The sequence below is a fragment of the Sipha flava genome, unplaced genomic scaffold (genome assembly GCF_003268045.1).
Source record: "Sipha flava isolate LNK unplaced genomic scaffold, YSA_version1 73_pilon_pilon, whole genome shotgun sequence".
NCBI classification, from domain to species: domain Eukaryota; kingdom Metazoa; phylum Arthropoda; class Insecta; order Hemiptera; family Aphididae; genus Sipha; species Sipha flava.
Window position 1 is genome coordinate 1,371,655 of NW_020273613.1, and position 14,461 is coordinate 1,386,115.

A 14,461-nucleotide genomic window follows, 5' to 3' on the forward strand; every position below is an offset into this window, starting at 1 on the left:
TAATAGTTTTCGTTTGTACATGAATAAATACCGGAGTTGTGGCTGAATAAATCAAGCATTAAATTAGATGTACCTACAACTAATTTCAAATCTTGAGCAATTACTGATTAATGATTTAGCAATGAATTTGGATTGTGTATTGAAATTGTCATGACAAACATTTAGATTATTTCAAAAAATAGTTCAACTTTATTACCACAAGTTCTTTACTAGGTTGGTCTTGATCTGAATCATATTTTGACAAGCTGTTTTCTTGATTAGTTTCTTTAACTTCTTTTTGAAAAATGAAATAAAGGCATTCGACTGTCATTTCATTTTTAAAATTTAATAATTTAATATGTAATTTAGTAATATAGGTATTAAATTTACACTAGCACACAATAGACACACATCCACAGTTAAAGAAAAAATAATATTATTTTATTACTAGTTTTATTATAATATAAATAATAATAGACATTGGTGTTGCACTGTTGCTTAACGTTTACAGTAATATAATATTCGAAAATAGTTAATACCTTATGTCACTGAATAGAATAATATAATGATACATTGTTTGTCAACGTCGTCGATAAGCAATTTCCTGGGAAAATAAACTAAGTTTTGCTATAATACTATAAATAGTCAAAAAACAAGACTCAATATATATATATAGTACTAGCTGAATTACCCGTCGTTGCCGGGTTTAAGTATATAAATGTATGTAACCTGCCAAGATTAAATTTTGTTAAATCTATTGAAATTTAAATTAATTAAGTTAATTAAGTTCTTTCGTGCATGTACCTTGGCCCACCAGTAAAAGTTGACGGGAGTATAACCATTTGGCCTAACTGATTAGCTTCTATGTCTCGTCGTATAATTCATTTTCAATAGCGCAGTTATCGACCTGGTCAAAAAATATTAAACCGATTTCAACCCTTTAAATTCAAAATTTCGAAAAATCCTTTCTTAGCGCACGTCTACATCATAATAGCTATCTGTATGCCAAATTTCAGCTAGATCCGTCCAATGGTTTGAGCTGTACGTTGATAGCAGTCAATCAGCTTACTGTTTTATATATACAGATAATATAGTTATTATAGTAATAATATGTCAACCACTGTACTCATCGGTGCACTGTAACTGCGCATGCATCATAGCCATTTTGTAATATACCACCTAAACTCTGCATACAAGGTTTTTTTACACCTTAACTCCGCACTTTTTTTTTTTTTTAACACCCTAACTTCGCACATCATTTTTATATACATTTTTGTACATAATTAAAAAAAAAAACAATCAGTATTCTATCAATTGGCCGTCGTTATATAATTCTATGTTTTTATTTGTTGTAACAACTAAAATCTAATAAAATAAAAAAATTTATAATAATAAAGACAATTTACAACAAACATCGTAGTCGTTCATATAAAATTAAATGTAATACAATTATAATGTAATTTAAAACTAAATATTATTAAATGGTGCCAAACATGTTACAAAATTATATCTATCAATTTGGCGGTCGTTGTATGTTTTTATTTATAAATTCCATAATGATTTTTTGTTTAATTCTAACTATCCTACTTTTATTATTATTAGCAGAATTCATTCGTATGTAAGAATCCGTCTGCATAGCTGATAAGTTTTTAACGAAAACTAAAATATTTGGATGTTCTGAAGTAAATAAATTACCAAATTTGACATGAAAAGACTCACAGTTATTTGTTGTTCTCCCCAGTGTTGCTTCTTTTTTGGTCCAAATACTAGGTGGAAATGTTGCATCGTTTTATATGTATGTCTTGTCTAAGTAGGTGATAATTTTTTTTAATTCGTGAATCCTTGGATTAGTCATTTTTAAAGTAATTTTCGAAACACTGTCTTATGCCATGCGGACTTTTGATGTTAAAAATATTTTTAGAATGCGGAGCTACGGTACGTTAATTTTTTTGACCGCACGGCATTACGGTGCATGCGGAGTTGCGGATTTATAAAATAATTTTATTCGTGCGTTCGTACTCATATACATTATACGTATTTATGTATGCAATATTTGCATGATCACTGAATCCAACAGCGGGGGCCCGGGGTCCCTGCAGGTTCTGGCAAATAGGGTCCTCGTGGCTTCGTCCGAGCCCATTGTTTTTTAGAAGAAAGATAAAACCTAACTTAACTTGTAATAGCGCAATTAATCCGAAAAATCTCCTCTAGCTTGTTAGACAGTTGTTACTTTTCTTGACAATAGTACTATTATGCACTGCTCATACTATAGGTAATGAGCAATCGTCTGAGTATTCGATTTTGAATTTTCAAAGCCTTGAAAGAAAAATTACTCTTAAAAATTACATTTGAATACTTTACGGGGTTCTGATTCTTTATATACCTACCAAAAACAAAATTTATGAGATTAAAAAAAAAAAAAAAAAAAAAAAAAAAAAACGGACAGGCTCCGGACGCTTTTGCGGCCCAGCGGCCATGACTAGGCCGACAGTGGATTGATTTGACATTTTTCAATGAATGATGTCGACCCGCTAACAGAAGTATTGTTTTACGACATTTCCTGGTGGCGGCTGCATTGCCGGTTAATAATAAAAAAAAGGGTTTTCAGCCCTCTTAATTTATAGCCGACCCAAGTGCCCAATCAAACGTATCCAGGCCGGCACTGCGAATAAGCGTAACACCTACGGTGGCGCTCTTGGAACACAATGGCTAAACGAAGCACTACGCGTATCCGTCTGCCAGTCCAAACGTTATCGGTCGTCCATTCGCGGTGATTCTGTTTTGTTGATCTTTGTTATCTCAGCGATTTATGTGTCCGTCTGTTATTTCGTGAATGTACTAAAGATACATTTTCATACCTTGTGCTCACAGGTTTTTTTATAAGTTTACGATCTGTCTTAGTTGTCGGTTATAACTATTAATAACATATTTGTTATTTATTGCTGTTCGCGATTCGTTTCGATCGTTCGCGCCTTAATTGATATTGTTCGTTCGCGGACGTTTCATTTTGAATTGTGTTGCGTTTTATTTTTTTCAGTTTTCCCTTTTTCTAGTGACGATTATGCCAATGTATAATTTATAATTGTCATATATTATAGTCGTTAGTGAATAAACCGCAAAATGCCGCCGGTGTTGAAATGCATCGAAATGGACAACTTCAAGTCCTACAGGGGCCATCATATGATTGGTCCCTTGAAGAACTTTACGGCTGTCATTGGACCCAACGGTTCGGGTGTGTACAAATTATGTTTAATGCTTTAGTAATTTTCTGTGTTAACCCGTCATTGGTTTCATTTTCATTATATAGGTAAATCAAATTTTATGGACGCTATAAGTTTTGTGATGGGTGAAAAAACTACTAGTCTTCGAGTGAAACGTCTCAGTGATCTCATACACGGTGCTTCAGTCGGACAACCTGTTTCTCGCAGGTATGTAGTCTGTATACATTCTGTAAAGTACTTGTACGCTTTTTTGAGTAATCATTTGGTTTATGAAATAGAATAACATTGTTGAACACACATTCATCTTTTAATTCATTTTATTAGTCTTATGTGTTGATTTAATAAATTTCTCATGTAATGCATCTAGTGCTAGTGTAACTGCAGTTTTCAAAATGGACGCCGAAGGAACTGAAAAACGATTTACTAGGACTGTACAAGGATCGTCTTCTGACTATCGAATTAATGATGAAGTATATTTTTGTATTTTAACTAATCATTTGTTTATTATATATATTTGTTTAATTATTTATTAACTATTATTATTTTAGTCTATTTCAAATCAAGAATATTTTGCTCATTTGGAACAGATAGGAGTAAATGTGAAAGCAAAAAATTTTTTGGTATTCCAAGGTGCAGTTGAATCGATTGCTATGAAAAATCCTAAGGAAAGAACAGCTCTGTTTGAAGAAATCAGTGGGTATGTACTTGTACAGTAAATTAATAAACTATATATTATTATATATATATTAATTTAATTTTAATAATATTATTATATTATATAATATGTTATTAAATTTTTAGTTCCGGTGCATTAAAAGAAGACTATGATAAATTGAAAGCAGAAGTTATGAAAGCGGAAGAAGAAACCAATTTTACTTACTTAAAGAAAAGAGGAGTTGCTGCTGAACGTAAAGAAGCTAAACTTGAGAAAGAAGAAGCAGAAAAGTATCAGAAGCTTAAAGATGAATTGGTAAATAGTTAATTAATCTTAATATTAATTAATTTGTGTTATATTCTGAATAAAATGGCTTATTTATAATCAAATATATTAAAAAAATGTTATAAATATTGTGATAATAAAGCTTTAAATATAAAATAAAAAAATATAATAATATTACGTTTAATATGTCTACATAATTATTTAAAAAAGAATAAACTATTAAACTGTCTTCTTAACTTTTGCAGGCTCTAAAAGAAGTGGAATATCAGTTGTTTCGTTTGTATCAAAATGAAAATATGATAAAAAATTATGAATTAGATTTAGAAGACCGCAAAAAAGAAGTTGCTAAAATAGAAGCTAAAAAGGAGAAAGCTGAAGAAGTTGTTAAGGAAAAGAAAAAAGAACAAGGCAAGGCTAGTCGTGATTTAGCTAAGGTTGAACAAGAAATCAGAGAAATTGTAAGGCATAATTTTATTTAATTGCAATTATTTTTATTTACCATTTTCATACATTTTAATTTATAGGAAGTAGAGATAAATAAAAAACGCCCTTCATTTATCAAATCAAAAGAAAGAGTTGCACATATTCGTAAAAAGTTGAATACAGCGAAAAAATCATTAGCTGAAGTAGTTATGGCTAATGATGCTCATAAAAAAGATATCGATGAATTGGAAGCTGAACTTAAAGAAGTTGAAAAACGACGACATGATTATGAAGAACAAGTGGCTGGGGAAAGTCACAGTCAAGGAAGAGATGTACAATTGGAAGATGCTCAGGTATTTTAATATTTTTATGTGAATTGGGGTAATTTTATTAAGTTACATACATTTAATAGAATAATCGTATTTGGTTTATAGGTGGCAGAGTACAATCATTTGAAAATTGAAGCTCGTAAACAATCAGCTCTCTATTTACAAGAACTAGATTCTATCAACAGAGAACAAAAAGCTGACCAGGACAGGTTAGATAATGAATTGCGCTTAAGGTCTGAACTTGAGAACAAAATAAAGCAGAAAACCCATGAAAAAGAAGAAGCCCAAAAACGAGTTGATAAATTAACCGAGCACATTAAAAGTAGTGAAAATTCATTGGAAGAACAAAGACGTTTATATGAAGAATTACGAAAAGATGTAGGTTCATCAAAAGATAAAGTATCCAAGCTACAAAGGGATTTAGATAATGTCACTGAACAGTTAGGTGATGCAAAAGTAGATAAACATGATGATAACAGGCGTAAAAAGAAACAAGAATTAGTTGAAAACTTCAAAAAAGCATATCCTGGTGTGGTAAGTATTCTTTTTGTCAAGGAAAAAGTATTTAAATTTTTAATTATATTTACTGCTTTCAGTATGATCGTTTAATCAACATGTGTCATCCGATCAGCAATCGTTATAATGTAGCGATCACTAAAGTGTTGGGAAAATACATGGAAGCAATTATTGTAGATTCTGAGAAAACAGCACGTTTATGTATTCAATACTTGAAAGATCACATGCTGGACCCTGAAACTTTTTTGCCCATTGATTATTTACAAACAAAACCACTTAAGGAAAGACTGCGAAATATTAGTCGGCCACACAATGTTAAGCTTATGTATGATGTTTTAGAATTTGATTCTGAAATTGATAGAGTAGTTTTGTTTGCAACCAACAATGCTCTAGTATGTGAATCGCCTGAAGACGCTAACCATGTGGCTTATGAACTTGAGAGAGATGGAAGATATGATGTAAGATTAATGTTAAAAAATTTGATAATTTTTTATATACTATTATACAATTTAAAAATGTAGCTATAAATATTTATGTATATGTACAAAATTATTTTTTTTAAAAGAGATACAGTCAAGTTTTAAGAACTAAAAAAAAAAAATCTCTCAACATTAATTTGTATAAAATACATTTATTTTTGACGGGATCTAAAATGTATGTTTTTCAATTTTTAATTCAATTATTGATTGTATTACTAGAACTTTTTGAATTTAAAGAGAGTTCTTCAAATGCTGTATATTATTAAGACTTGATTGACTTACAAATTATTTATAAAATTGTGTATAATGAATATGAATTTGTTGTAGGCTGTAGCCTTAGATGGAACATTTTACCAAAAATCTGGTATTATATCTGGTGGTAGTTTGGATTTAGCTCGTAAAGCTAAGCGTTGGGATGAAAAACATATGACTCAATTAAAGGCTTCCAAAGTAAGATGGTTTTCTTAATAATATATTATGAAATTATAATGTATATTTTTATTTTTTTCAGGAAAAATTATCAGAAGAATTACGTGATGCAATGAAAAAATCGCGTAAGGAGTCTGAATTGAATACTGTTGACTCTCAAATTAAAGGTTTAGATATGAGACTCAAATACGGAAAAACAGATAAAGAAAATACTGTTAGTGTTCTATCTTGCTACTATATAATAAACATGTTTATTACTTTAAAAATTAAATTTTGTTTATTTTTTTAGCTCAAACAAATTCGAGATTTAGAAAAAGAATTAAAATTCTTAGAAAACAAATTAGAAGGAAGTGGAGTGAGTATATTATATTTTTATGTATTTAAATATTTAATAATTTTATTTATTATTTTAGCCTCGTATTGAAGAAATTGAAAGAACCATGAGAACTCGTGATATTGAAATCCAATCCATGCGTGGTCGCATGAATTCAGTTGAGGATGATGTGTTTGCTGATTTTTGTCGTCAAATTGGTATGACTAATATCCGTCATTATGAAGAACGTGAACTGAGGTCACAACAAGAAAGAGCTAAAATTCGTTTGGAGTTTGAAAATCAGAAAAATCGAATTATGAGTCAACTAGATTTTGAACGTACAAAGGATACACAAAGTAGGGTTAAATTCCATAATATTTTGAATCAAAAGTTAATAATACATTTTTTTTGCTTTTTTTTTAGATAATGTAACACGTTGGGAGAGAGCAGTTCATGATGACGAAGATGAACTGGAACGTGCTAAGCAGGCCGAGCAAAAGCAAATGTCTGAAATTGAAATGGATATGAAAGAGGTGGATAGGCTTAAAGCTCAACGTCAAACAAAAAAACAAGAAGTAGATCAAATGGATGAAGTTATCAGCAAAGTATGTTCATAAATTATATTTATTAATAGATTATTCAGATTAAATTATTATTTTGTAGGCAAGAAAAGAAGTTGGAGCAATAGCTAAAGATATTCAAGCAGCTCAAAAACAAGTCACTAATTTGGAAAATAAAGTTGAAATGCGTCGAGCTGATCGACATGCAATTTTAACTCATTGTCGGGTATACTAGAAAATAATTGAATATTAAATAATTTATTTTTCAATTTATAAATGTTTGATAATGGTTTAGATGGAAGACATAAATATACCTTTATTACAAGGTAATTTAGAAGACATTATTCAAGAACAATCTGTAAATAATTCTGATGAACAAGGACGGGATAGTACAGTTAATACACAAGAAATTTATGATCAAGAAGCCAGGTTAAAATTAAGATATTTACCCTTCTAACTTTTAACAGAAATTTTTTAATTTTTCTTTTTTATTTATAGAATTACTGTTGATTATTCAACATTACCTGATCATCTTAAAGATTTAGAAGATCCAGACGATATTAAAAAAATAACTGATAAAATGGCTAAAACAATGGCTGAACAAACAATGAAACTGCAAAAGATTCATGCTCCCAATTTCAAGGTAAATTAATTTAAACTAGCTAAATACATATTTTTTATTTTTATTAAGTTTAGTAAGTTTTATTAAGTTTTGTTAAGAAATTAATTAATTTGAATAAATAGTGATCATAAACTATTCACTTAAAGTTGTCAATTAACTTTTATGATTTTTATTTTTCATTTAGTTATGATGTAAATTGATTTTATGAATTTCTTTAGATATATGTATATAATATTAATAAATAAAAAAAAATCTGTTAATAAATAGGTAATTATATATATCTAATAATCTGTTAAATAATAGGCGATGCAAAAATTAGATCAAGCCAGAGAAAAAATGCAAGAAACTGACCGTGAATTTAATAGTGCCAGGACTCGTGCAAAGAAAGCCAAACAGAACTTTGAACGTATCAAGAAAGAGAGGCACAACAAATTCACTGAATGCTTTGAGCATGTTGCCAATGAGATTGATTTAATATATAAAGTATAATTATATTTCTTTTGATATACATGTATTGGAACAACACTAACATTTTTTGTTTTTAGGCATTGTCTAAAAACCAGTCAGCTCAGGCTTTCTTAGGACCTGAAAATCCAGAAGAACCTTATTTGGACGGCATAAACTACAACTGTGTAGCTCCTGGAAAACGATTTCAACCTATGTCCAATTTGTCTGGAGGAGAGAAGACAGTTGCTGCATTAGCTTTATTATTTGCTATTCATAGGTAACTTGTTTAAAATAATTATTATGAATTTATTATGAAGTTAACTTTAAAATGTATACATTTTTTATAGTTATCAGCCAGCTCCATTTTTTGTACTTGATGAAATAGATGCAGCTTTGGATAATACAAATATTGGTAAAGTTGCTTCTTACATTCTTCAGAAGAAAACTAATTTACAAACTATTGTTATATCATTGAAAGAAGAATTTTTCCATCATGCTGATGCTCTAGTTGGCATTTGTCCTGATGTAAGTAATTATAATTTATTCTAATGCAAATAATTTAATAGATAATAGTTATTTTGAGTAGAAAACAATTTATATACTTGATTTTTAATTCTTTTGGTTTGTATTATTATAGGACGTTATTAAATTAAAATTAAATATAATACAAAAATAATACAAAATAATAATAACAATAATAATAATACAAAATATAATATAAAATTAAAATAATGATAATCATACAATGTTACTATTATAGATATGAAGGTTATTGATAGTATTAAATTGATGCTACTACATTAATTACAGTAATTCCTCGTTATCTGCGGTGGTTGCGTTCCAGAAAAGTTGAGCAGATAATGAAACCATAAATCAATGTAAAAAGGAGGTTAGGTTTTATTTTCTTAATTTTAATTTATTAATTATTTATAAACACGTTGTATGTAAGTATTAGTAAGAATGGAAAATTTAAATTAAATTGCACTAAATTTATTAGAAGCAACTGTATGTACCTTACACGTGTCACACACAAATATCAACCGTAAACTGAACGATAATTAACCATTATTAATCGTACATGTGTTGTCTATAGATACCTTATGTGTGGTATTTATCAATAGTAAGTACAAAAGTACTTATATAGTTGTATTATCTACAGTTGTCTAAAATTAAAATTATCTACAGTGTTCGAATAATAACGATAAAACATTGTCGTATTAATGACATTTATTGTGAACTTAACCACGGATAATGAGGGATTATTGTATTTAAATTAAAGCTATCGATTAGAAGTATTGAATATAATTAGATTGATTATACTATTCAGTCTCACAATTAATAGTCCAGCAGTACCTGTGTGTCAAGATTTATGTTACTACTATGTTGTGTAATAATATGTGCCATAAAGATTTATTTTAAAAAAATGTAAAGAACCTTGTTAGTTATTTTTTAGGGAATTTTTTTTATTATTTTTAGGCATTTAAATCCAGGTCTTTATTGTAACACAAGTCATAAGATCTAGAATGTTAATGAAAATATTTTTATTTATTTATAGGAAGGACAGTGTTTAATCAGTAAAGTGATAATGTTGGACCTTGCAGAGTACCCTTTAGCTGAAAATGATGAAAATCCAGCATTTACATTGCGTTAATCATAACATTTATCATAATGCCTGAAAATAAATGTATAGCAAATGTCTGAATTTAAACTTCATAAAAACTTTTTACAAAATGAAATTCAATATTATATTATTTTAGCTATTTAAGATTTTATTTTAACTATTAAATATTTAATTTAGAAACAAATAGGTTAAGGTTTGTATCTAATAACTGAATTTTTTATAATGATTATTACCATTAAAAAGAAAAAAGTTATTTTAATTCTAGTGTATGATGATTCACCAGTTATATTTATTAAACTTTTTTTTTGTATTGGAAATAAGTGTGTCAAACTGTCAATGTATCACTATTATACTTCATGTAGTTAGAATTACATTACTATTTTATTTTATTCACTGTAAAATAATTAATAAAAATAACATACGTTTTTTTAAAAGGTATATGGTGCTTTGATGGTTGTTTTTTTTTTGTTGATAATTGTATGATTTATACTATATTCAAAATAAACTGATTTTTAGGTACTACGCATAAGACAATTAACAGAATATCGTTGAGTTATGGGCTATTTACTGTAGTTACAAGTGAAAATATATGAAAGTCTTAGACTAATTTGAGTTTCAAACTAATGAGTCCTATTGAGGTATAGTATGGTCTATGAAACACTCATTGATTATTTAATAATTGATTATTGCTGGTCTTGGGGATCTATTGCACTACTTGATAACTTTATCATAAAAATTGAAATCTTTTTTTGTTTTTATTAATCATTTTTTTTCAATAGATATTATTGACAAAGAACTTGGTCTATCTTGATTTTGTATCTATCTTTGATAAGATTTGGTTCCTTTCGTTGTTGAAAATAACTTTTCAACTAAAGTGATTGATTGTAATAGGTAGGACTGTAAATTTAATGCACTAAAGAATCTTAAAAAATGTCAAAAAATACAATAAAATATGCACTTAAAATGCAAAATATTCAATAAAATATGCACTTAAAATGCCAACAATTATAGTATAAAATTTATTTAAAATGGTTTTTAATTTAATTTTTATATTTATATTAATGTTAGGTACAGGTTAGTTATACATTAGTACATTACATGCATAAAAATGTGTTTATTTAATAAAAAAAAAATAATAATAAAAATATTGATTGAATTTGAATTTTCTATACTGAATGCTATTCACCTGAAACATTTTTTAAAATTTTTTTTTAGTATTTATTTTGTTAAAATAATAAAACAAACTTAAATATATTTTTGGGTAACTTATTCGTCTTTAATCTTTAGAATTTGATTAAAAATACTATAAAATGAACTAAAAAAGGAAAATATGACCTACAAATGCACAAAAATGACCTAAACAATTAAAAACGTCAAAAAATGCAAAATAAAATTTGCATAAATGGATTCGTAGTTACATAATACAAATTATGTACTTACAAAGCTACGTTTCATAATTACCAAAAAAAAAAAAAAAAAATGCATTTTCCTACAAATTCACAGCCCTAGTAATAGGAATAGTTAAGATGAGTTTACCAAGTTTGAATACTTCATGGAAAGTCAATACTAAATCATTCATTTTAATTTTATTCACCAAATTATAAGGACTGCTATTTGAAAGTTGTTTATATGTATACAACACTGAAATTCATTTTTTTAATCTAACAAAATCAAATTTTAATTCATCACCAAAATTTGACTATTGGAGATTTTCAAAAATAGCGTTTTAAAATTCTTTGTTGTAATTTGTAAATTTACTTGGATCAATTAGTGATAGAAATTCTAACTTTTTCAATGAGTCAAATGGTGTTTCCAAATTTGTTACAATATTATCAAATATTTCATTATACAATATGTTATAAAATGTTTTCGGATCCATTGATCCAATTGTTTCACGTCTTTGTGATAGCTCAAAATTACACACTTAAAATTATTTCCTTCAATGTATCAAAGAAGTTTGTCCAATAATTGTTCAGCTGGTCTTCAGTCTTTTCTATTTTTTAAATAAAATATAAAATATCTACGATCTTGGGTTGTAACATATAACAATATTAAGAATATTGTATTGCGATCAACAAAAAACAAAAAAATCCAATTATCGAACGTTCAGTATCAGGAAAAGCGTATCAAAAGTATTTATTTTATGTCGCTTTAGAGCTTCCAACTGCTGCGTAAAATCGTGGTCATTTCACCCCATTGCTCCCGGCTATACCTACTTTTTTTTTTGTAACGTTATCACGGCGCTACATGGGGGGGTCACTTTGCTCGAAGTGGACCGTCCTTTCTCTCTGTATCCGTATCGTTTATTATACAATACATTAATAGTAGTACAGCTTGCTACCCGTAGTTTAAACTTATGTACATTTAGACGTCTATTGAGCTTCGCTTCATAAAAAAGAGAGGGCCCCACCCCTCTTATATTAGCCTTCGGCCCACAGTAAATTTTTCTTAACTAGCTAGACTGTTATGATCATCGCATCCACCAGTGTCTCCGGTTCGAATAACCGCCTGATATCCATCTCTAGAGTCCTTCTTGGCGACCACCACCTGTCACAGTGAAAAATTGCGTGTTCTACATCGTCTGTCTGGTGTTGGCAGTCCAGCCTTTTAAATCTGTACAAATACTCTCCGAAACAACCATGCCTAGTGAACATTTGCGTAATGTCTACTGTACCATGTCTCCTCATAGACCATTTTTAAACGTCATTAATTAATTTCCTTGTCCATCTACTGGCGTCGGCTGCGTCCCATTTCTGCTGCCATTTATTATTAGTCTCCTTTCGTACTGCTTTTTTGTGTAATTCCATTTCTATATCTTCTCTACCTCTCTCGTGCCATCAAGTGGGTTGTTCGAAAGCCAGCTACCACCGCTATAGCTTGAGTGGAAACCGTTCGGTATGCCATAGCTACTAGACTACCTATATATTTTACCTATTATTATATCTACTAAATATGAGCTAGGTTAAATCGAAGCACTTCTGTCAATATATTGCATACTTATATCAGTCCTTATTTTTTAGAGAACCCCGACACAAAGTGTGTAGGTAGTCCGAAACTGGAAGTGCACTATGGATTCGAGAAGTGTGTACCTACTAAATACTAATAATTAAAATTACTATGAAGGTATTTTTCAGGAAGCTAGTTTAAGCAAGACAGCTGATGGAAACCAAAATGTATCTGTTCAGTTTTAAATTATAAATCTTGGGTAGCCAGACGTCCCATTTTTTAATTTGATATCCCGTCGTCTGACAACTCTCTTTGGGAAATCAAAATGTCCCGTTTTTCATAAAATTACCCATACAATAAAATATAATATCACTTTTTTGTATTAAGACAATAAAACGACATATTTTATCATTTACTTATCATTATTTTTTTATTTTTAATTTTTATAAACAGTGAATTATCATCACAGTGCGTTATTTTCCATCTAAAACCATATTGTATTAACTTAATGAGGTACGACGGCGCTATAGCTGTCGCGGCGACAGTGACCAAAGGTGGGGAATGATAAAACCATCGATTGTGGTGCTATTCATCTTAATGTACTATTTTGGTATGAATGTGAAATACGTTCGAACTACGGTGAAAATACCAATGTCCGTTCAGTTGAATTTATTACTCGTAATTGTTAGTTATTAGTAGAGCAGAGGACTTGTAGCATTTGCATATTTTTTTGCACAGTCACAAAAATAGCAGAGTGCGAAAAAAATACAACAAAGTTAGTTTTGAAATTATATTGTGCATATAAATGCATATTTTGCGTTTTGGTTTTAAGGGCATATTTCTTCCATTTTATATCTTTAGATGCATATTTTAAATAATTTATCATTTTATTAATATTTTTTCGTTGACGTTATTATTTATTTATTTATACAATTAAAAAAACGTTTAATTTAAAATTATTTTAAATTTTGATAATAATATTAATACGGTTTTTAACTTTTCACAGACCTATCATGGTTTTCCTAAAAACACGTCTCGAGAGTTGTCGATTAGATTGATTGTTGGGTTATTAATTTTGTTTATAGATAGATGATATAATATTGTTCAACGCACAAAATATTGATACGGGGACGCCTGTCGCCGATATCGGACATATTCATATTTTAGTAATTGCTGTGTTTCTCAACAGTTGACAGTCGACCATACGTCCAATCACGTTCTATTTACTATTTATTATAAAAAATACCTAAAGTTAGTATCCAGATAAGAAAACTCATAAAATAAACCCAATTAATTAATTAAAACTTGTAAGTTGTTAAATAAAGTTGTAAATAAAATGTAATCATTATAATAAGTACCTACAGAAAAATTCTTATTTTTTGTTCAAAAAAATTAATTTTAAAATGCATATTTTAAAAGCATATTTTGTTTATTTAAGTGCATATTTGGTGATTTTTTAGCGCTACATGTCCTCTGCCCTAGTTATTAGTAGGTTCATTATTACCATCCATCCATCCTTACAATTTCGTTTAAATTTAGATTAAGTTATTATAATATGCAATAGTAATCAGTTTACCTATAACATTACGACCTATAAGCATTAACCTACAAGATCAGTTGTTTTTTTTTTAATGGT

At 28.8% G+C, this 14,461-nt stretch overlaps 1 protein-coding gene across 1 annotated transcript; it reads left to right on the plus strand.

Annotated features, from left to right (window-relative positions):
• The first annotated feature begins 2,715 nt into the window (after positions 1-2,715).
• On the plus strand, positions 2,716-10,317 carry LOC112692342 (structural maintenance of chromosomes protein 1A). Its single transcript, XM_025566983.1, has 21 exons — positions 2,716-3,211; positions 3,287-3,407; positions 3,568-3,670; positions 3,749-3,897; positions 4,002-4,170; positions 4,386-4,598; positions 4,665-4,916; positions 4,998-5,426; positions 5,489-5,866; positions 6,215-6,337; positions 6,399-6,530; positions 6,606-6,671; positions 6,730-6,985; positions 7,053-7,234; positions 7,293-7,415; positions 7,485-7,618; positions 7,688-7,832; positions 8,115-8,294; positions 8,357-8,535; positions 8,606-8,783; positions 9,814-10,317. The coding sequence occupies exons 1-21, from the start codon at positions 3,100-3,102 to the stop codon at positions 9,907-9,909; spliced, it is 3,720 nt and encodes a 1,239-aa protein (XP_025422768.1). The 5' UTR covers positions 2,716-3,099; the 3' UTR covers positions 9,910-10,317.
• The last annotated feature ends 4,144 nt before the right edge of the window (positions 10,318-14,461 follow it).

Bases quoted from the DNA above. Each gene is read 5' to 3' on its own strand.
- LOC112692342 (XM_025566983.1), top strand. From the start codon at position 3,100: ATGCCGCCGGTGTTGAAATGCATCGAAATGGACAACTTCAAGTCCTAC. The intron at 3,212-3,286 runs GTGTGTACAAAT...TTCATTATATAG, and splicing joins CATTGGACCCAACGGTTCGG to GTAAATCAAATTTTATGGAC. The intron at 3,898-4,001 runs GTATGTACTTGT...TTAAATTTTTAG, and splicing joins CTGTTTGAAGAAATCAGTGG to TTCCGGTGCATTAAAAGAAG.